This window comes from Pocillopora damicornis, chromosome 12 (genome assembly GCF_964200805.1).
Source record: "Pocillopora damicornis chromosome 12, jaPocDami1.2, whole genome shotgun sequence".
In the NCBI taxonomy this organism is placed as follows: domain Eukaryota; kingdom Metazoa; phylum Cnidaria; class Anthozoa; order Scleractinia; family Pocilloporidae; genus Pocillopora; species Pocillopora damicornis.
The window spans coordinates 6,658,937-6,681,332 of NC_142681.1; the positions used below are offsets into that span (position 1 = coordinate 6,658,937).

General features: G+C 36.8%; 2 protein-coding genes across 3 annotated transcripts; one reads left to right on the forward strand and one right to left on the reverse strand.

The window, feature by feature from the left end:
• Positions 1-3,521: 3,521 nt before the first annotated feature.
• Positions 3,522-16,623, reverse strand: LOC113681264 (protein CASP). Its single transcript, XM_089190704.1, has 28 exons — positions 16,477-16,623; positions 16,210-16,320; positions 15,537-15,584; positions 14,994-15,072; positions 14,734-14,792; positions 14,398-14,476; positions 14,238-14,305; positions 13,946-14,078; positions 13,731-13,797; positions 12,371-12,419; positions 11,602-11,673; positions 11,234-11,263; positions 10,637-10,702; positions 10,382-10,456; positions 10,107-10,160; positions 9,836-9,888; positions 9,507-9,564; positions 9,116-9,164; positions 8,899-8,949; positions 8,402-8,538; positions 7,756-7,825; positions 7,263-7,357; positions 6,695-6,811; positions 6,167-6,259; positions 5,768-5,824; positions 5,253-5,333; positions 4,907-4,971; positions 3,522-4,546 (listed from the first exon to the last, which is right to left on the reverse strand). The coding sequence occupies exons 1-28, from the start codon at positions 16,540-16,542 to the stop codon at positions 4,510-4,512; spliced, it is 2,019 nt and encodes a 672-aa protein (XP_089046830.1). The 5' UTR covers positions 16,543-16,623; the 3' UTR covers positions 3,522-4,509.
• Positions 16,624-16,639: 16 nt separating this feature from the next.
• On the forward strand, positions 16,640-22,384 carry LOC113681273 (RPA-interacting protein A). Of its 2 annotated transcripts, none has more exons than XM_027198353.2 (7): positions 16,640-16,785; positions 17,680-17,868; positions 18,331-18,530; positions 19,049-19,112; positions 19,794-19,855; positions 20,462-20,546; positions 22,177-22,384. In XM_027198353.2, the coding sequence occupies exons 1-7, from the start codon at positions 16,681-16,683 to the stop codon at positions 22,204-22,206; spliced, it is 735 nt and encodes a 244-aa protein (XP_027054154.2). In that variant the 5' UTR covers positions 16,640-16,680; the 3' UTR covers positions 22,207-22,384. The 2 variants fall into 2 exon arrangements, with proteins under 2 accessions (XP_027054154.2, XP_089046836.1); XM_089190710.1 differs by lacking the exon at positions 22,177-22,384 and adding an exon at positions 20,645-21,119.
• The last annotated feature ends 12 nt before the right edge of the window (positions 22,385-22,396 follow it).

The window sequence follows — 22,396 nt, forward strand, 5'->3', positions numbered from 1 at the left end:
GTGCAACTGATAAGCTACTGATAAATAAGCGGCAGATATATAAGACATTTGAATGTGCGATTACATTACATTTTTGAACTTTTCACCCACTTTGGTTTCGTGACCCAGTTTCTCTTTTACGGGTAAGTCTCCCTTTAAGGCTTTAAGAGTAATTTTTTACAACCTTGTAAAAAAAAAATTTCAGAAAACGTTCCACCTAAAAAGATTTCATTAAGTATAGATAACAAATGGTTCTGATCGAGTAGGTATGTAAGTCTAGTATCAGTACTATGGCTGGCATAATAGGACAAAGCATTGGCAAGTCCTAAATTATTGCCTATTGTTAGCCAAATATCACATTTTCTGCACAAGCCTTTGCGGAGACATCTTAGATTTTCAAATCTTCCTACTGTTCATCACGGGAAAACTTGAAATCCTAAAAGAGATCGCGAGCGCAAAAAAAGAACTTCCGAAATTTTATCGCACGTGGGCTTTTTTACTTTAATTTTTCATGCTGCTGTTGTTTTTAGGTTAGACTTATACTTAATTTCATAAATATTTGTTTAAGCTATATCAAAAGTAAATATCCAAAGAAATGTAACATTTTTTGAGACCTGTATGTTTACTTGTGATTATCTTTTAATTGAAAAGAACTTTGTAAACACGCCAACCGTAAATTAAATTAATGTTAATAGTATTGTAATACATGTATCGTAATGTAGTGTATGCATAATTAGTGTAAGTATAAGTATCAGTAGTGTAAGTAGCAAGTACAATGTAAGTGTAATTAATACTGTAAGTAGTGTAAGTGATCGTCTTGTAAATAAAATTGTTAAAAAAAAAAAAGAAAAAAAATCAGTATTATGACCATGACTGTCACGAAGGGGAATGGGGCATGTGCATGATTACAATATTTCGTGTTAAAAGCGAGAGTGATTGATTTTAATTTTGAACATTGATTCCTTCGACATAAACTCTTCGCTAAGTTCTTCAAGGAACTGGTTTTTTGAAAACACCAAATTTAACAACATATTTTCTAAGAGAGATGAAAGTTAAAGCATGAAGTAGACGCTAGTGACTACGCCGAAGTAAACAAATAAAATGAGCAAGAAGTGAGAAAAAGCTTTTGATGAAAATCCCAGTCAACTAAATTCTGTCGTTTTTAAATGAACAGTTTATTTCAAAGTACTGGGGTGCTTTCCAAGATGAGACATTGAATAGCAACCTGGTAACTGATTAATTAAACAAAACGAGTCGGTAATTACTGACATCTTTTATTTCCACTGGTAATAATGAGAAGGAAAAATAAAAAGATATAACAAGCCAACTGAGAACTGGTCATTATTTTGGGTCCAAATAAACCATCCAAGTGATGAATAATGATTGAAGGTATATAAAAATCAGTTGGCTTGTTAGCTCAGTTGGTAGAGCGCTGCACCGGTATCGCAGAGGTCATGGGTTCAAATCCCGTACGGGCCTGAATTTTTTTTCAACTACTGAGTTAAGTGGTGTTCATAGCTGCGAGGATCTCTTACATTCGTAGATTATCACGACATTGATAATATGTTTCGAGCTCTTTTTGAGCGAAAGTAAGTATGCTGAAGACATTAATAGCATCTAAATTTTCTCATAAAAATTGCCCGCACCCATCAACCAGTAAGGGCACCATCTATTTCTTCGCTAAATACAACACTCCCATCACATTACTTCCGCTCATGATCAAGTCCACTTCATCGCTGTACGTGTAACGAAACAACTCCAACAGACTCTCGTACTCACAGTCAGGCAGGTCAGCAGAGTCTTTTGTCTCCGTCAACTCACCGTAAAACATAGTTTCAACATGAGGCTATGTTGAACACAAGACTAACATTAATCACTTTACAGTGAATAGAAATAGAAATTCTGGAAATTATCCTCTTTCTACTCTCGTTCCAGTGCTACTCTCAGAACTGTTATCAAATATAAAACTAACATCCGAGTGAAAAACGACAGTCTCTCTACCCTTTTGAGCGGAATAAGAATTAGCCCCAGAAACAGAAGCTTCAACACGGTGTAATTGCTGCTTTGGAATAACGATTGGATTAGAAAATAAAATTTAAAAATCTAACCGAATGAAATTCCGAAAGTATCCCTAGGACTCACTTTGTTTATCAGGAAAAATAAGAATCATTCATTCAAGCTGAGCTTGAGTCAACATTGTCCAAATTTCCAAATCTGCAACGTGCATAGCCTTTTATTGACAGGAAATCCTACTGGAGAGCCTAGCACTGAATTCAAATACTTCACAACATCACAGACTTCGTCTTGGTTCTCGTGAATTAAACGTGAAGACTGAAAGTGATCGAGGTTCTTGACTATACAGCATTCCTTCTGCGGGTCAGTAACACGCAGCTTGGAATGAGTTAGAAGCGCAAGTCATATACTGCAAATTTATATATCACTTCAACGAAAAGAATGCGTGACAAGGCAATCACAAGAATTGAACCCTCCCATTGGGTGCTGTTTTGGTTTCTTCTGCCGAGCTTTGAATGACTGACGCTTGTTCAGATGACAGAGGGTGAGGGAGATTTCGTGATCACAGGTTATGACAAGCATTTATGATAAACAAGATATGGTTCTGCATGATCGAGGAGGTCTCCAAGTCTAAAGTCATTTCCGCGCCGGCATGTTAACTCTCTGACCGTCACGAGAAGAAGAGGGAATGCATTGGGCATGTACGAGACAGTCTCGCAACCAGACCTCTAGCAAGGTAGTGCAACTGTAGGTGTTTGGGACAAGACTATTTCAGACAAGACGCATTTTCGAAATATGTTAAGATACGTTGCATAGAGATAAACCCTCCGTCAATTAGCGTTTACATACTTGCTTGAATTTTAACATCCTAAATAATTGGAACCATGCAGAGTCACTAAGACACATGGGCTGCTCAACAGATCATTTGGCAAACGCAGCGGAGAGAATTCTAGGCCGACACTAAAGATCAAAGAAGCGACAATTGCTGTAGATACAAGCAAAGAATACACATCACTCAAGTAAAAATTATCTGAGAAGGTATATTTTTGCGGGAGTCGATGAAGTGGAATAATGTTTTAAGACCGTGACTTTCGCGAGAACCCTCTAAGCTCAGAGAAAAAATCTGTTGACATTCTTCAACTTTCTCAAAGTATTAATATTTGTTAACTTAGATATTTTGGAGGTGTCTCCAACAATACCTGAATAGTTGAGGAAAGGCCTAAGCAACTGAAGAACAAAGAGTAAAGCTTGAGATTAGAAACGTCATGATAAGTGAAGAGGAGAAAAGCTACCTGAAAGTACAAAAATGGGATCAATATCAGTATCTGGGCGACTGCCCACCAACCCCTCCCCTAACCCAACATTAACCCTAAATTGTTGTCAATTGACTGTTGTTGGGTTAGGGGAGGGGTAGGTGGGCAGTTGCCCAGATACCGATATTGATCCCAAAAATGTATCACTCGAACACCAAAACATCCTTAGTATGGCCGGATTAAGATATTTCAGGGGTAAAAATTATTTCACCACAAACCATTTTGTTTTTTTTATTTACAGTGTTCTCTCTGTACACCAGTTACAATCTATAATCAAGAAAAAACCGCAAATTGGCAACTGACAAAATGTGAACTGGTAAAATTTGAGTGGACGTTCTGTTGGGATTTTGGTGGTGAAATTAAGGATAAAAGAATTAGAAGTCACTGCCTCTTTCGCTGACAGTTTTCAACTGCTCCTTGAAGAAAATATCTAAATCATGCCATTGGATGCGCTAAAATCGATTTCCTATCCACCCCACCCTCTGCATTAAGGAGCTCCTGTCATTACAGCTGGATTTCTTATGGTACATAAATTTCTTGTAATTACTTTACTCATCCCGTTATTTGCTGACTTAATAACAAGCTAGAGTTTTGTTCATCATTTGAAGTTTCTAGTTTGAGCCAATCGAGGGCATTATTTAAAATGACAATCTTAACCAGTATCGCATCAGGGAGTTTAACATGAAGATATCAGAGAGCCTCAGTTAATGGCATCTCCTCTCCTCGTTTGATATGAGATACCCCACTTTTGTTTCTATCTGAGCCAATGATATTGATGGAAGACAAGAGGATTGATAAAATATTTCTACCTATGTTTTTTAATTAAATTCTTTTAAACTTTCTTCATTTGAACCTATACTCGCTTTCTTCTAATCCATTCCGAACAAAGAGAAAGATTCCCCTCTTAGATTAGCCTTTTTACAAGAGGGCAGTGACAAAAATGTTAATAATCTACTTCACAAAACTAATCCTAGAGCCGGCAATTCTTCATGCGTATACGTTACGACGAACGCCGCTGAAGTTTCCTCGTTGTGTAGCAGGACAGCGATCCCCCATCACCGATAGAAATATCGTCCAATTTACAAGAGCAAGTCTTTTAAAAACCCTATGTTTGTTTTTTTATTTCTTTGTTTTTCCTCACCGAAGTTGTTCAGTCCGTACCAACGCGTGCAGCCCTGTTTACTGGCTGAGTTCTCTTCCTAATTCATTGTCCGTGGACTTCGTGCATGTGTTCAGCGAACCTGTACAACAGAGGAAAAAGTAAAAGAGGTCAAGTTTTAGGTAAAGCGTAGTTTTGTAAATGACTTCAAGTAGTAGTTTTGTAAATGACTTCTTGTAAATGATGTTCAAGAGTGCATCTTTAAGAATTTTTTCGTGATTTCTAACAACTTTTTATTTCCTTCGGAAGTTCAGCGAGCTAAGGCAGCGCTGAGCATAACTTGTCCTTAGCGTTCTTCTTGCGTTTGCCTCGCATTTTTTCGCGATTATCTCGCGTTTGACTCGTGATTCTCTCGCGCTTACCTCAGCTCGCCCGAATACGCACATTTGTTCTGACTAAACTCGAACCTGTCCTGTAGGTTCTGCAAACTGATGTTACTTACCTTTTGGCGCACTCAGACGCAATGTCACGCTTACAAGATTCTGTGTACGCAAGCTTGTAAAGAACCTGATTAAGAGAAACAAATTAAAGTTTGTATCTCAACTAAATTAATAGCTTTATGAACAATTTTTACGAAAGAATTTCTGAGCACTCGATCATCAAAACTACCTCTGCATAGCAGGTCAAGGTGGAGGAAACCAAAAGGGTAAGATTGAACTTGTTCGGAATTAATATGATTAAGAATGGAGGGATTTACAGAGGAACTTGACGAAAGATTTTTTCCACAGAAACAAAAACAGACCAAAAGCTCTTGAAAAAGTTTACTCACTGTGGGCTGCACTACTTACCAGAAATATCATTAAGTGTACAAGCAATGTGTAGAAAAATACGAAGGTTCTGGCAAATTTGTTTGACATGATAAACCGACCCTGGAAAATGAACAGCAAAAGTATTTTAGAAAGCTAAGTGCACTTTGCTAGGAGATGAAAACACAACTGTGGGGAAGGAGAAACCTAAAAAACAGAAAACAAAAAACAGCGAGGGAGATGGCCATGGGAGAGATCGCAGCGCTGGATTAAAGGGTTCTTAAAGAAGGCTTTGATAATTCCCTCCTTATCGGAAGGAGCAAGGGAACTGTGTTTCCCATTAAATGAAGAATCAAAGGAGCTTCTCAGCGTCAATCAGACTTCATGGGTGTCTTGCATAAAGTACCGTACAATAATAATTTCATAGACACCCTCTTGTTGACAACACGCTAGACTCCAGTTAGACACCTAGGGGAAGGTAGGCATTGACAGAGAAAAAAGGTGCCGACCGAGAACATGAGACAAATGGCTGAATTTGAAAATAATTTTCCACTTACCAGGTTAAGAGTAACTTTTTCATGCGGACTAAGCCCCAGGTATCGCTGTTGTTTCTCCTAAATGGAATTAAACAGGCCCTCTTAATCAGTTTTTTAAATAAAACACCAAATTTAGGGAATGCTTAGAAGTTTAAAGTATAAGAAACTAACAATAATTTCACACAAAACTACTGATCCACAGAATACGCAACATCAGTTTAAACCAGGCCTCTGGTTGAAGTATCGTTTCATGATAAAGTATTACATATAGCATGACCTAAGCCAACACGATATGTGGCCTCTGTCACGCAACTCCACACCAGAAACATCGTTTCCATTTAAGAAGCACTGGGTGGCAGAAAAGGTGCTATACAGCGTTTAACCAAAGCTGCTATTACAACCAGTTGCCGTGCAACTTACCCGTTGATTAAAGGCTGAAAATGGATCCAATCTTTGTTCATATTGTGACGAGTATCTGCTGACTGTTGCTTCTTCTTCTCGGCCCCCTGAGCTCTAACGAAAAGCACAACCAAGAAACGATCATACACCTGAAAACAGGGTTGTACTCAAGCCGAGCACTTATTACTTAACTGGTGCAAAGTGCCCCCCACTGGAAAGAGAAGGGCACTCCACATTTGTGTGACAAGATTCTTTAAGCAACCAGTGATTTGTTTGCGAGCAAGATTTTGGAAAGCTCGCAACAAATAAATCTTCTTGTTCTCTGCATGCTTTAAAAACCACGCATAAGGAAAGCAAAATCCAAGAACAGCGTACCGGTTTGCTATAGACCCAAAGAGAAATTAGGGAGCAAGTCATACCTTGTTTGAAATGAAACGAGAAGTGTCGAGTGTTCTCAAGTATTACCGGCTCTCGAAGGGCACATTTGGATGGGGCTCACAAGACAAATGCTTGGTTTGAGTTTAGTATCAATCGAAGTAACAAGGTTACCGTCGTTGGGTAGCTTTGAAGGAACTTGATTTTCTCGTACAACTTCACGTTATCTGACCTCAAGGTGTCCACTTCATTTTGCAACACACTGATCTGTTGCTGGTTATGGCGTAGTTGCTGAAAGACCAGACGGAAACTTTTGTTAATAATTTTGTACAGCTAATTCAAGGATTTGGTTTAGGTTTCGTGCAAAAAAATATTAAAGATGGGAGTTAGCTATCAAAATATAAACAGCAACGCCTCTGTCGCGCCAATCGTGAACGAAGAGATGGTGATAGCTTAACCCTTTACACCCTCACATCAGTATGTATATTCTCCATACCCTATTCTATACATTTCCTACGGTGCTGACAAGGAGAATTTGTTCAACAATCAAGAGCTTCTTCAACTGCTGGTCATCTACTTTATTCTCGTGACCTTAATGTGTGATTTGTGGGTAATATTGTGAGGAGAAATTAGATGCTAATCACTCTTAGGGGGCTAAAAGATTAACAAAAGCCATATGATCATTGACAACAACAACAACAACAACAACAGCAAAGACGTTTACAATTCCTCAATAGCTCACCGCTTCTAATTCCATATTACGGATTTTAAATCTTTCTCTCTGGCTGGCCACGATAGGAAGAAGGGATTCCGTTGCTACATTCTCACTGGTTACACCTACGATGGAAACAAATAAACAAAAAAAATAAAAATAAACGAACTATGAAATTTAGATCAATCCTTTGTACTTGAATGTAGACTTATAGACTAGAATGTAGACTTATAATTTAATTTGATAATAATTTAATAAGCAGGTTCGAGATGCCTTCATTATACTTCAACAACAGCAACACTGACAACAACCAAAGCAACAATAAGAACACTGGTTTTCAGATTTATAAATCCTTCTAAAGTACCTAAAGAAACACACTTCATGTTCACCATTTTCAGGTGCAAAAATAACTGAACAAAACTATACTGATCACGAGCTTTCGCGAACCTGCTTTCTTAATTGCCGTTTAGAACTACGTTTGCATAATAAAACTTTATTCTCAAAGTGAAGCAAAACATGATACCTGCCGGTGCTACAGCCTGCTGAACTGCATTAGATACAAGTTCTGTCTCAGTAGGAGGCCCTGCCTCACCCTGTAAATTACATAACGACAATTACGAAATATAAGTATGGTACAAATGAGGGGTGAGAACCTACAGTGCAGGCTTCTTATTTTAACGTTACAAGCTCGCGATAGTTTATTCTACTGACCATATTTGATTTAGTGTTAGAGTGGACGGTGGGGGGAGGGGGCAGGAAATGCGAGAAGTAATTTCTATTGCTCCACCCCTCCCCTCCCCTTTCTTTTTGCCTACCCCCTTGGTACTGATTTCTTCCTCTACCTAGCCTTCCAGTGTTGGAAAAATCAAGATGAAACCGAGAAACTACTGAGCATTCGCTCATCAAAAGATACACCTGTTCTGCAAGCTTCTGATAAGATAAATGTTACCATACAGTTTGTACCTACGCCACAGAATCCGCATAAAGGCAAAACCTTGCCATATGACTAGGTTTTCACTCCAAAATAAGAAATAAAAAGTCATCCATCACGCCAGCTGCTATGATAATCTCTTCCAGTTTCATCACGTCTCTATCACACTTGCTTCTTGATAGTTCTTTAAGCTAAGCCAGTTAAAGTTTTTTTTCTCACATTTAATGTTTGCTCTTACCTCTCCCTGTCCACGGAATGCTGATGGAAGAGCGTTCACACTCAGGAGATCCGTTTCTAGCTGAGTAATGAGCTCCTTCTGTTCCTTCACTGTGTTCACCGCTTCGTTGTATTGTACATGAAGTTCAGAATAACGACCTGAGAGGGAAAACATGCAAAAATAGAAATTAGGCCCTGAACCTAACTCTACAAAGCTGAGAGCAGTATGTAACTGCTTGTCCATGAGTAGATCTGCGTTCGCTTTATTCCTCCCAGTACAGACAACGAGTGGAACGAGGTAAAGACCACCCACATCACCCCCCCCCCCAAAAAAAACAGCAGTACAAATCACTTTTTTCAAACATCTGATAATTAAATAAATCTTGATTTTCCCTTTCTCTTGGATTAACGTATTGCAGATAGCCTTTGACCAACCGTTGATAAGAGAGATGAGAAAAGGGAACTGAGTCAGGAAAGGCGATGCTTCAGTTATTAAATGCATGTAATGTTAAAACATACCTGTCAAATCAACGTTTTCAACCTTTAAACTTGTGTTTTCAGACTGAAGTCCTGACAACGACAATGAAGGTAGGATTAATACAAAGTGTGAACTTCAACTCAATTAATCGTGAGTGCCTATCAACTGCTAACGGATAAAAGTTCATCTTTAAGAGAAATGTAAAAGTATAATGACAGAGCAAAAACATTTTTTTCAATTGTACAAGCAGTTACATACTTTTATTCTTATCAAGAAGAAGCATCTCTAGAGATTTCGGAGTGGAGTCCTGAAACAAACAAATTAATAATTGTGTGGTGAGTACTTGCAGAAATAGCATCCACAAGACAATTAATACCTATTTTAAGAGTTTGGCTCCAATAGTATGTGAACCTTTTCAATGCCACATATAGCAAGGAACTGAATTCTTGTTATGACAACATTTTACAGCGCAGCAACTAGGTAAAGAAATCAAAGCAGCATGTTGAAAGTGTTTGAGCGGATAAGTCTACTTTTAACAGAATCACAACAAAAAAAAGTGAGACAGATAAGTCATGTTGCAAGATCCATGCAAAATTAGTTCTAACATGAAGATATTTGGTTGTACAAACACAAGAGATTGCAAACAAACCATCTTTTCCGCATCTCTGCTCTCCTCGCTTGTTGAGAACTCAATTGATTTCAAAATGCTGAATAAACAAAACAATTAAAATGCATCAGCACACACAAAAGTCAAAACAAAGTTACAGTAAATATTTTTGTACTGATAAACTGTCATTGCTATACAGCATTGTTTTCAAGGGATTCCACTGGAAAGGAAAAATCATCTTTATGTAACATCTTTAGAAAGTGGTGGGTAAAATCTTCTGCTCCAGCCTGAGAAGCTTGGGGGTAACTCCAACACTAGGAGGAAAAATTGGAGGCATTGACATGTCGCAAATCTTACATCTCACAACTTACTTCAGTTCTCTCTTGATCTCTTCATAGTTACCCTGTTCATCAAGTTTTTCCTCCTGGAAACAATGTAATATCAAGTTAGCAGAACAATGCCATGTTAATCCCATTCAGTATCAATTATAATCAGTGGCTTTTTTAACACTTGTTTATTCATCTTAAAACAACGTGTACCTTGCACTCAAATCTAATAGATGAAGTTTTTCTAGTACAGTGTATTTCCCCCTTTTTCTGTTAGGAGTCAGAGAACATTCAGAGTAATCATCGTTATTCATACCAATTGTTGGAGGGCTTTCGTCTTGCTAGCAAGTTGGTCTTCTAGTCTGGCAATCTGTAGAGAAAAAAAGAATTGCACAAAAAGATGAAGCCATGATACAAACAACAAGAACAATACACAATACAACTGCTTGTACTTACCAGAACCAGTCCTTTCTAAAATTATTTTCATTAGAATACAATGCAAGCAGTGGTGGTATATCAATAAAACCACTTTAACTCTTTGCATTACTGCAGGCTAGTAGGAAAAGGCCTATAGATGTTGGTAAAACTTACCTCATTTGCAGTTGATTCTTTTAATCTGTTCTGTATCACTTGCGATTGTTGTACATCACTCACTAACTGAGATATCTGCAGAGGAGATAATACAATTTAGAAGGTGCATATTTACATTTACATCCACTGAATTTTGCTTTAAGTTTTAGGAATGAAGTTTCATGGCTTTTTTTGCCTCAGTCTGTATATATTGCTATTTTCCATTCCCGTTGTTCCATATTAAATTTTACAGATGATTACTAAATAATTGAGTACCTGTCTCTCCTTGGCTGCTAACTCATGTTCCAAGCTTGAACGTGAAATTGCATCAATGGTCTCAGACTGCAGTTTTTGAAGTAAACAGAAGTGAAATGAAAAGAAGGTTTGCTGACAACCGGCATATATGTTGCAAATACAGTTTTATTACATAACTGTATACTGAACAAATGACTTTGAAAATACATTGTTTGTCCAATAAGAGATAAGAACAATAGTTAACTTCATAATGGAGGGCAACAAATGGCTTCCAATCTTTGAAATGTGTCAGTCAGTAAATCTAAGTATGTATGGAATAAAAACATACCAAGGAAAGTACTTGAACAATAGCATTTTTAATTCACTCATTGAGATGCATCAATAAACTCACTCATTCATTTTTTTATGCATGGCAACTCATGAATAAATCATTCATGTGCATACATCATTTCGTGTGTACTTTCCTTGGAATAATCTCTATTTAATGTAGCTTCTTGTTAATTCACAAGTTACATTGAAACTTCACATTTGCAGGAAAAGATGTACCAGTAACATAATACTTTTTTTTTTTTTCAGAAAAAAAAATAGAAATCAAAGTGAAGAAACATAATAACTCACCATGTTTGGCCTTTGTTCATTGCCTGAATTCTAAAATACAAATATCATCAGGGTAAAAGTAATTTAGAAATTGTCTTCTCATAATACATAGATTATTTCTTAAATTTTAGTTTGAGGATGAACAAGTTTTACAAATTTAAAAATTTTTACCATTATATTTAACATAGATTTATCATAGATTATTATTGTCCTTTTAAAAGTTGTAAAAGTTACTTAATTCAGCCTTCAGGCTGCAATGTGATTTAAATAAACCATCTATCTATCCATCTATCCAAACCCTTTTAACCAAGGATGAATCATACAGTTGTGTCTAGATAATCTCTGTTAAAAGGAATTACAATAAGAGATGGTCACACATCCCAACAAACCTGTAGGGCATTCTGTGCTGCTATAAGCTCTTCTCGCAGAGATTCAACTTGCCTCTCAGCACTCAATGCTCTCTAGAAAAAAAGTAAGAAAAACGAGTAAAAGTACTCTTTGATCCTTTAAACCCGAGGAGTGACCAATATCTAATTTCTCCTTACAGTAATATTGCTAAACCATTCATTAAGAGAATAAAGGAAATGATTGCCAACCAAAGAAGCATTGATCTTCAAATGAATTCTCGTTGTCAGTACCAAAAGAAACATATGGTGAAGAGAACGGAGAATATGGATACTGATGTTAGGGTGTAAAGGGTTAAATTACTGGGTAACACTTTTCTTTCATCAAAAAAAAAAAAAAATGAAAACGGAGAAGAAAAAAATTGTTTAAAAGGGGAAGGTTTGTATTAGCTATTTAAATAAAAGTAAATTTGTTGGCAGCACAATTACCTGACTGTACCACTATACTCAGGATTTGGAAGGATAAGAAAATGTAACAGATGTTATAATTTTTTAAGCAACACAGGATAAATGCTTGTCAGCCTTTAAGCAACTTAACCCAGGAGTACAGTTCAGCACACATTATCAATCAAGCTCTCTTCATACCATTTCATAAGACACACACAATATTTCATTGTCCAGAGATGAAAAAATGTATGCTAAAGTCAATATGATAAAATACAATTTGTAATCATTTGTGTGGTAAACCTTTATTTTCAATTCAAAACATCAAGACCTTAAATAGGTACATGTCTAATTAAGGATAAAGTGGTACCTGGTTTGCTCTTTCTACATCAGCTTCTAGTATTTCAATTTCTGAAGACCTTGTTGGGGAAAGAGACCTGTGTTAATGAAATCTTTTTCACTGGACGGACTGAGTGACTGATAATCTGACTGACTGTCTACCTGATTCTTAAGAAACTGCTGCATCAGTGAGGGAGTGCCACAAGATAATTTGGTTTTATCAACAGAGTTGATATTGTAAATTGGCCACAGAAAAAAGTTTCTAAGCTGACATTTTGTCAAAACATCGGGATAGAAACTCTTGACTGTGGCCAATTTACAGTTGTATCAACTCAGTGATTATCTTAGAACTGAATGACTCACTCTTACTGACTGATTGACCGACCAAAACAATGAGAGCTCAAGCTTCACAAACATACCAAGATAAAAACCAAATTGAGACAAAAATGCGGTAACATTTTGGGTGTCTCTTTTATGAGCAAAACTATAGTTCAGGATCTTAATACTCATACCTATATACCACACAGGTGAATGATGTTTTTTACATACACAGATTGGCTGGTTTGAAAGTGATTAGCAAGTACCATATTTAAACTTGTGTATAAGCTGCACCCCATACTTTCAAGCATGTTTTTGGAAAAAAAAAAAAAACTCCAAAAAAGCACTCTAAGCCTTATGAAAAAAGTTGGTCATTTGTTCACAGATGTTCACAATAAACTTGACAAAATCTAATGTTGTGTATTTGCTGAAGTTAATCAACTTTGAAAATACCTTTTAAAAGCTTTTCTTTAATTGATTTCTCTATTCCCAGTGACTGACAACAGTTGTCTTCATTGCTAAAGCCCACAACTCAAATGAAAATGATGGAATTTGAACAAAAATAAAGCACAGGAGGACAATGCAAAACATTTGCTCAGTAACCATGCAGGAAGTCTGGACACTAGAGACAAATTATGGTCTCATGTACAAGCCCATGTTTGGCCCAAAAATTAAACAAAAAGGTGTAGCTTATACAAGAGTTTTTATGGTACCATTCACCTCTGAGCAGCTGAAGAGACAAAATCATATGTCGTCCAATCAATTTCTGACCATTTTCAGGTATACTGACAAAAATATATTTTCAGTTTCTGTGTGGTACATACAAAAACAAGTATTCCCCTCAGTGTCAATGAAAGTGGTTGATATCTAAATGTACCTCGCCACTTTGCGGCTCAGAAATATCCACCACTATTCACTCCACTTCAATGAATTGTTCTTCACTTTAACAAAAATTGTAAGCCATTTATCAACAATTCCTATGTACTTTACAAAGAAAATTTCCAACCACATTTTCAGTCACTTTTTGAGAAAGACTGAAAGCCAAAATTTATGTCAGGTCTAAAATAGAGTACCTTGCAGCAGCAACTTCGTCAAACTTGGCTTTCACATCAAACAGTTCTGACTGAGTACTATCCAATGCTACAAGAAAGTCATTAACAGATCACCATTTCAACTGGTGTGATTTATCTTTATCTATTTATCTTTGTAGGGTTTTGCCATCTGGTTTACATTGTAGAAGACCAAGAGAAGAGACATTTTTCTGAACCAACACCGAGAGATTACTTACCAGCCTGGAGAGTTGCAGCTTTATGCTCAGCTTCACCAAGTTTCTTTGCAACAGAAACCTGAGTTTCTTGCAAGGTCCTTTCTTTGTCAGAAAACATCTTCTGCATGTCTTTTTCCTTCTCCTTAGCCCTTGCCTGCACACCAAAAACAATTTGTATTATAATTTAACATTGGAGCTCAGTGATTGTTAATGTTAAGTATGAATTGACTGACAAAACTGACAGAACTAACAAAAATGTCAAATAGAGACACAATAGTCCTAAAACAAATGAAAATCATTTAATTTTTTAAACCTGAACTCTTTCTTCCATCTTGTCCTCATACTCTCTCAGTTTTTCCTTCAGTCTGTTTATAGTCACCTCTAAAAAGCAAACAAGAAAATCAAACAAAATGTGCAAAAAAATAGTTCTCACTCAGAAAGGTGACATGACTACATGTGCAAAGTAGAAATACCTTGATTTTTCACTTCTGCAAATTCTGAGTTGTATTCTTCTAGGGTTTCCCTGAGTTGTTTATTTTCAATTTCATAATCCTGAAAATGAGATTAGTTAGTATACATCAATAACTGTTTTACACAGTCACATGAATCAAATTGTGAAAATTCTGGTTACTCAGAGGCAAGCTAAGTAGTGGCCATTTCTTTATGAAAAGCACTAAAACAAAAAACAAGTTGACTTAATTAACTCTTAAAAAAAAAAATTCCCAGATTAGATGGTTCAAGACATTTTGAATCCGTTCCTTTGTTAGCTACCTGTGACTAACGGTAGCCAATATCAGAACTAGTTTTACCTGAAGTTTGGATACTTTTTGTTGCTGAATAACAGCCTGTTCAAGTATTGGTAAAGGATCTGCGAAGAAAAATTATTTAATTTTACTGACATCAAATACAACCACACTATTAGATATTTGTAACATACACACGCACACAGAAAGTTCTAATCAATTTACTTCAATGGTTGCAGAAAATTCTTATCCATACTTAAAATGGTTACAGGAATTAAGTATCCAGTTACTTCAAACTTATAAATATTTCCACAAATAGTTCCAACCTGGGACATCCACAAGTTTCTTGTAGATTGAGAGAAAAGCAGTTTCTGATGCTTTGCTCCTTTTTGAAAGAGCATCAATCTGAAAGAACAGTTATGTGGTACAAAATAAATTGTTAATAATTGTTTATTAAGTAAATCTGGACAGTGTGCCAAATGACTTAAACATTGCAATACCATTGACGTCAAATTTCTGTCAAGAGTTAATACTATTACTCATAAAAATCTATAGTTTTGAATTGTGAAATAGTTACATCTTCACCAATAACAAGCCAGCCCCCTTCACATTATCAGTCCATTGCCAAAACTGATAACTATTGTATTGCCTGCTTTAAATGAATTAAATTAAACTTTCTTGTTTCAAGAACAAGGTTTTTGTCAAAATTTCCAGTGCAACAAGTGGGGTGTAACATAACCTTTTCATTACAAAATTATTTTATTTCTCCAACACCTTTCCTCACTTCTTTTAAATAATTACATCTAATATCAAAATATTCTTCTATTGAAGAATTTGAGCCAAAGAAATTCAGAGTAAAAAATAACAACCTCAGCTTGAAAGCTCTTCAAGAGTGGTGCCATCTTTTTCCTGGTATCCTGAAAAGATAAAAATCACAGATCAATAATCTATTGAAACAGATAGTTCCATATCTCATCAGTGATCTCATGAATGGTAGTAAGAAAGATATGATTTTTTTCATATTTCACTGAGCACTATATTCTTAACCGTAATCAGAGTTCTTGTTCCAGTTGCACATTTAGCATTTTATTCGGGAAAGATTCCCGCTTAACCCTAGAGTATTCTAGAATAAAGCCCTAGTCTCAAAACCAATCTCAACTTGCTTCTTGGTGTTGTTTTCTTTATCCAAGAACCATATGCAAAATGAACTATGAGGCTGTACAGAAATCTTTTTTTCTATTTCCCCATTTCTCGTGATCACTTAATTTACCATCGTGTCAAATAAATTTTTGGTAAGGTCATTGTCAGGTTTCCTTGTAAAAAAGTTGGAATCATAATTTTATAAGGCGTGTAAATCAAAGTACATCACCACGAACAAAATCTCCTCGTTTCACGCATGAGAACACATGCATTGTTTGATTTCGAAAAAATCTATTACCAGCTCAATAAAAAGTAAACAGGTATATTATCACTCGACATGTACATGCAGTTTAATTTCAATTAAAAAGCAAACATTTAACGATGTGTTCATGCAATCATTACCTCCGGAGTATTCTTTTTAAAATCACGACTGAGCTCAACGAGCTTTTTTCTCGATGTGTCTGATTCATCTTGGCGATCTGCTAGCTCTGCTGCAGTTGTGTCTAAGGATTTCTAACAACGTAAGGAAATTCCCATGTAATTGAACCTTCAAAAGTTTATTTACAAGTAACGAATTACAAATAGCTTACGCGTAGATTACAACAACAGAGAGACATTTATACAATTAAAAAGAAATTGTTTTAAATAGTTATTCTCTTTCATTCTCACCTGAAGATCTGGAAGAGAAAATTCTTTCCAAAAATTTCTCATAGACTGGAACGAAGAAGCCGCCATGTTTGTTTATCGCCAACTTGGCGTCATGCGTAATGCGGAAAACGTCTAAAAATAAAACCGGACCTGCAATTGGTTTATAAGTTGAACCAATCAGGAAGAATCTCTCATTCGTGGTGATCATTCGCGGGAAGAAGAAATATGGCGGCAACAGCAGATTATTTTCCGAAAAGCCCAGATCCAATGTCTCGACACCGTTCGCGATACAAGTGCAGCACACCGCCCTGGAAAGAACAGTATAGAAAGGTACGATGATATTTACGTCTTCCAATGACGATGTTTGTGATATTTTCAAGCCAGTTTTCACTTCTTTTCGATTTCATATCCCGGTGCGTGACTTTAATAAATGTCTCTTAGTTTTTAGAGTTAGTTTTTATCGGTTTTCGCTCTTGTGATCGTAGCGCACGAAAACTTAGTACTTTTTTTATAATCTTCAGCAACGTTACTTAAGTTACATTAGTGTCGCCATAGTTTTATGAGTTCACACTGTTTTGGAGAGGACCATTTAGCAAAACACAGAAGCTCGATAAAGAAGCGGGTGGGGTGGGGTGGGGGGGGGGAATAGGAGTGCGTTGAGGGCTTTAAAAAGCCGAGAGATTCAATTATTTTAATTCCAATCTTCCCCCTAAGATGGCAGAAAAGCAAACTTTTATTGGTGCCTTCTGAAAAGTGAATGAGTGAGGCTGAATTTTTAGTCAGTCCTTATGAAAATATACCTGAAGTGTCCAACTTTTGTCACCCTCTTCTTTTGATAGATATTTAACCCTTTAACTCCCAAGATCTCATCTGTAATTCTCCTTACTGTCTGCTATACAATTCCTCTGATGTAACTTCTGAGAATTTGGTATTGGATCAACTAATAATCCCCTAATTGTTAATTTTCTTGGTTCTCATCACTTGTCTTCTTGATTTTGTGTTGATATTGTAAGGAAAAATTCTGTCTTAGTCACTCATGGGAGTAACAGGATTAAATGACAAGAATTCTACTAACAACTCTATATTTCCTGTGTCTGTGTTACATCTGGATTCTTGCCAGCATTATGAATGCACTAAAAATCTCTTGTTAGTTCAAGCCTTTAGATCTTTGTGTTTCACTTTTGGTTGAACTGGCATCTCTACTTGTTTTTAAAATCTCTTTAGAGGTGCTTGGACAGGCTCAAAAATGGAAGGCAGAAATTTGTGGAGAGATTTAGGCAAGCCAGTTGTGAGACAAATGACTCCTCTTTTGTTAATGAAGTGATGGATGAAGAATGGCGTAGGCTTAGTGAAGAAAATCAAGAACTTTCACCATGGCGTCCAACCAGAAGGTCATGCACACCATTTAAAGGGGTTAGTAGAACTAGTGCTAGGGAGATGTAATGGCTCAGTGGAACATGATGGCCCAATAGTGCAGTTGGCCCAATGTAACATGTTGGCCCAATGGTGCATGTTGGCCCAATGGTAGATTTTGGCCCAATGGTGCATGTTGGCCTAATCAGGCATGTTGGCCCAATCAGGTGTGTTGTTCCAATGGAGCATTTTGTGTTGAGAGGTTTGCATTCAAGACCTGGCTTTGCATTGTGTTCTTTGGCAAAACACTTTCACAGTGTTTCTCTCCACCCAGGAGTATACTGGCTTAGAGCATTGAACAGTCCACAAGTTTTATACATAAATGATGTGCTTTTAATACTTATGAGACCTTTTCAGTCAATATAGAAATTAGTTTAAACATGCTGGAGATATATCAATTAACTTGTATCATTTTTTCAATTTTATTTAAATCTTGAATCATTCATTCTCTCTCTCTTTAAGCTTGAGTTAGATTGTTCAGAGGATACTTCCCTTGATGAGGTTCTGTCTTTACTGGATGAAATTCAAAAGGAACTGATGGATGAAGAAAGAAACATTCTTGCCCAGTATGAGGAAAATCTGAAGTTTGAGGAATCTTCTCTATGTGCAGCTATTGAAAGTCTTGGAACAGAGGATTCTGTCATTTGCCCAGTCTGCAAAAGGTTGGTGAACCCTTACCATACTTAATTGTTGGGTGACTAGCATCTAATTTCTCCTGACAATATCAATCCTGAATCAAACATTAATATCACAAGAATAAAGGAAATAATCACCAACTAAAGAAGCTCTTGATTGTTGAACAAATTCTCTTTGTCAGCACTCCAGCACTGATGTTAGGGTGTAAAGCTTGAATTCAGGAAATGGAGTGTGATTTAAGGACTAAAACCAACAAGATGCCTTGCAAAAGTATTGTTGTCCTCCATGGGGGTTAAACTAAAGGTTAAAAGCTTGTAAGTGAGTATTCTCCATCTTGTTTTGTCCCCCCATCCTCTACCCCCATTCCATTACCCACCCAAGCTCTTTTATTTTGTTTTAGAATAGCCATATTGCTGTGCCTTTATTTCTCTGTCCTTTCCCAGTACTTCTTGAACCAATTTTCCATGATGGGAGCTTTGTTAATGAGAGCCCTCATTTTCTATGATTTTTGTTAGATTATCTTTCTTTTCTATCTTGGTAACAGAAATCCATTACATCAGAACAAACAGGTCGTCTTCTGTGCTTGTGGAATCAGAATTGATACTGAGGTGGGATTACTGTGATTTTTGAAGCTTGTTTAGTTTAACCCTTTCACTCCTATGAATGACTAGCATCTGATTTCTCCCTTCCTCCAAAAGATCTCACCTTTTACAGATTGAATGAATCCAAACTTAGTTATTACGCTTTTGGCAGTTCTACATGGCTTCCGAAGTGAATACCCTAAGGAATAGTGGAATAAATTGAGCCTTCTGGGCACAAAATCCAGCAGTAACACCCATTTCTGAATGACACACATTGACATGAAGTTGTAATGCGATACCACCCCTGAATCTCAAATTAAGCTAGGTCATGAGAACAAAGGAAATAATCACCAATGAAAGAAGCTCTTGATTGTTGAACTAATTGCCTGGTGAGATATTAAAGAAAAATAGATTTCATGCTGCCATGTTTCTGTTCAGTGATAAACTTAAATGACATCAAACTGTTGTTAGCACAAAGTGGTGGCACACAAGGTGCGTTGCTGATTTTTTTACCATATTCTGGCATCTTCAGTGATCTATAATTGTATAGATCCACTGTGTGGTGAACTCTATTTGTTTATATAATAGAAAAGCAAAATGTTTATAATGGTAACATCATCTATGCATCTGATCTCCATATATCATCAGTAAGAACCAAACATAATTTTGCTTATCATACATAAGGAATTTTTCTTTGTGATCCTTTAGCATGACGCACTAAACCTGACCTATCTCAGAAACCAGATTGATGGGGCATTAACAATCCATGGGTAAGTTTTCAACTTGTGAGTTTTTCCGTAGGAAACAATTTGCTACCTTACTTTACCAACTAAATGTTGCAGTGGGCCAGCATTTCTCCCAAGGGGGAGTAGCGTAGCTCCTGATTGCTTCATGCTACAGAAATTGGAATAAGCTCTAACTGGATGCACCAATAGGCCATTTCCGAATTACATTTGGTTTCTTTTTCAGAGTGAGTCCTGGTGCTCATCCTTTTATATGATTATAAGTTTTCATTCACGTGCAAATGAAATTCATTTTCATATGAGTGGTTGAGTGCCAAGCCTAGTTTTAAAAAGGAGGACAAAGGTAATTTGGAAATGGCCCTTGCAGATAATACTTTACTATTGCTGGTTTTGGAGAAGACAAATTGAGATAAATTCAGTTTTAGTTAATTATCATGAAAAGAAAAAAAAATGAAGAAAGAGTGAAAAGAAAGTCAAAACTATTTTGGAACGGTCTTAGCACAGACTTTAAGGCGTTCCCATGAGCATGCCTTTGGTTATGTGTAAGAATTAAGTGTGTTTGTCACTTTTTTCCTGGCCTATTTTATTTTTCACTAATATCCTGTTCTCTATGATTTTCTGTTTTTTTGGCAGAGAACAAGGTTGCACAATGGAACCAGAATTTTGCGTATCAGTTTTACAAGAGGTAGCAGTGAGCAATCTTGTTGCTCTGTGTAAGGTGAGAAGAAAGATGAACTTTCTATAACCAAAGAGCATAGCATTTAATTTCTTTCACAGGTTTTGCACAGTTTGTCTTTTTTTTCTTAATTTATGTAGTGACAAATCGATGCTAATACGGTTAATAGTGCGAGCCTTGTTGTAAAAGACGATGGCGTTGTGTAAACCTTTGTGTGATGTTGTTCTGAAGAGAACGGCTGTAGAATTGGAATTTCATTTTTCACCGTATTAAAAAGACCACATTCCGGACCATAACAGACCGACCCAATCTTACCGCAGGATCTAAACTGATTATTCACAACATATGATTATAACCGTTACCTTCGTTTGGCAGTCATTAACCCATAAAACCTTAACATCTGTAGGCATATTCTCCATTGTGCTTATCTATGCATTTCCTAGCCTGCGTCTAACGGACTAGTCTACGTGAAGGGGTTTTCTTGCTTTTTTTACATAAGAATAGGCAAGTAGGAGGCAAGTGTGACGGACGAAACTCGCGCGAGAGGAGGAGCTAAAAAATACAGCAATAAAAAAACTCCATAAAATAAACGATGCCTCTTTTGACAGACTGGAACTGATTGTCGTAATTGTTTTTCATCTGCACACGGTGGCTGGGAAGGAACATCGATTTCCGTGCCTTTCTCTTGTTCCCGCTACTGATTTTGTTTCCTCCCGCGACTTCCTTGTTTATTCCGGGAGATCCTTTTTTTCCATTCGCACCCTCTGCTTTGCATCCTTGCCTATTATTTCTACCCGGGAGTTCTTTTTATTTTCATTCACGACTTCTTTTTCCATCGGCGACTTCTTTTTACTTGAAAACACACGCCTTATTCTCCATCTGCGACGTGAAATTGGCTATTCCTTGGCTTTACACCCTAACATCAGTAAGCATATTCTCCACACTTTTTCAGTACATTTCTTCAGGTTCTGAAAAGGAGAATTTGTCTATCAATCAAGAGCTTCTTTCTTTGTTTATCATTTTCCTTATTCTCGTGACCTTAATGTCTTATTCAGGGGTGATCTCGTAAGGAGAAATTAGATGCTAGTCACTCTTAGGGGTTAAGGGGTTAAGAAAAACGTAGGAAGGTTTCAAAAGCTATGTAAGTTTACCTCAAAAAAGTTCAAGGTGGATCTCAAATCCGCGGTGTCACCGCCCTCTGCGTGGTTGCAGTCAACTTGCCGCTCAGCAGACATTCAGAAATCGTGTGCGTTTGAACAAAAAGTCACGTAAAAAATACTTAAAGACATCCCGTTTTTGCTCGTCTCCGTATTCTTTCACGTTTTCGAACCACAATAGTAGCTTATGATTGTCTAAAGTAATTAAAGTAATAATCCATTCTCAGTCAGCGTTGTACACAGGACACTATGACATCAATATCGGAAAGGCCTCTCCACCCCACCCCCCCCCACCCCTCTTGACCACCAAAGGGAAACTGCAAACTACTTAAAATAGCCAGTGTCTCATACCAAGGCAAACCGGTGGTTCTTAGTCACAAGGCTTAAAAGAACATACTAATCCGTTTTCTCTTGATGTTTTTAAATTTGGTATTTATATAGGAAAACGCATTTTCTTATTACTTAAGGTAGAATTTTTTCTCTAACCACCTCAATCCTTTCTATCTCTGTTTCAGGCGTGTGATTTCTTGTTCATCGTTCTTTGACGCAAAAAATGTAGAAGAAGAATTTTCCTCAAGGAAAGAGGAAGTTAAAGAGTTCAGCAATTGCGAAATTTTATCGCAGTGAACGAGATATGTACTAAAATTATCATTTAGTCGTGTACAGAATTTGTAATAGATCCTTATTAGTCGAGTGTAAATAAAGTTTTTGGCTCTACTTGAAGAGTTATTGTGG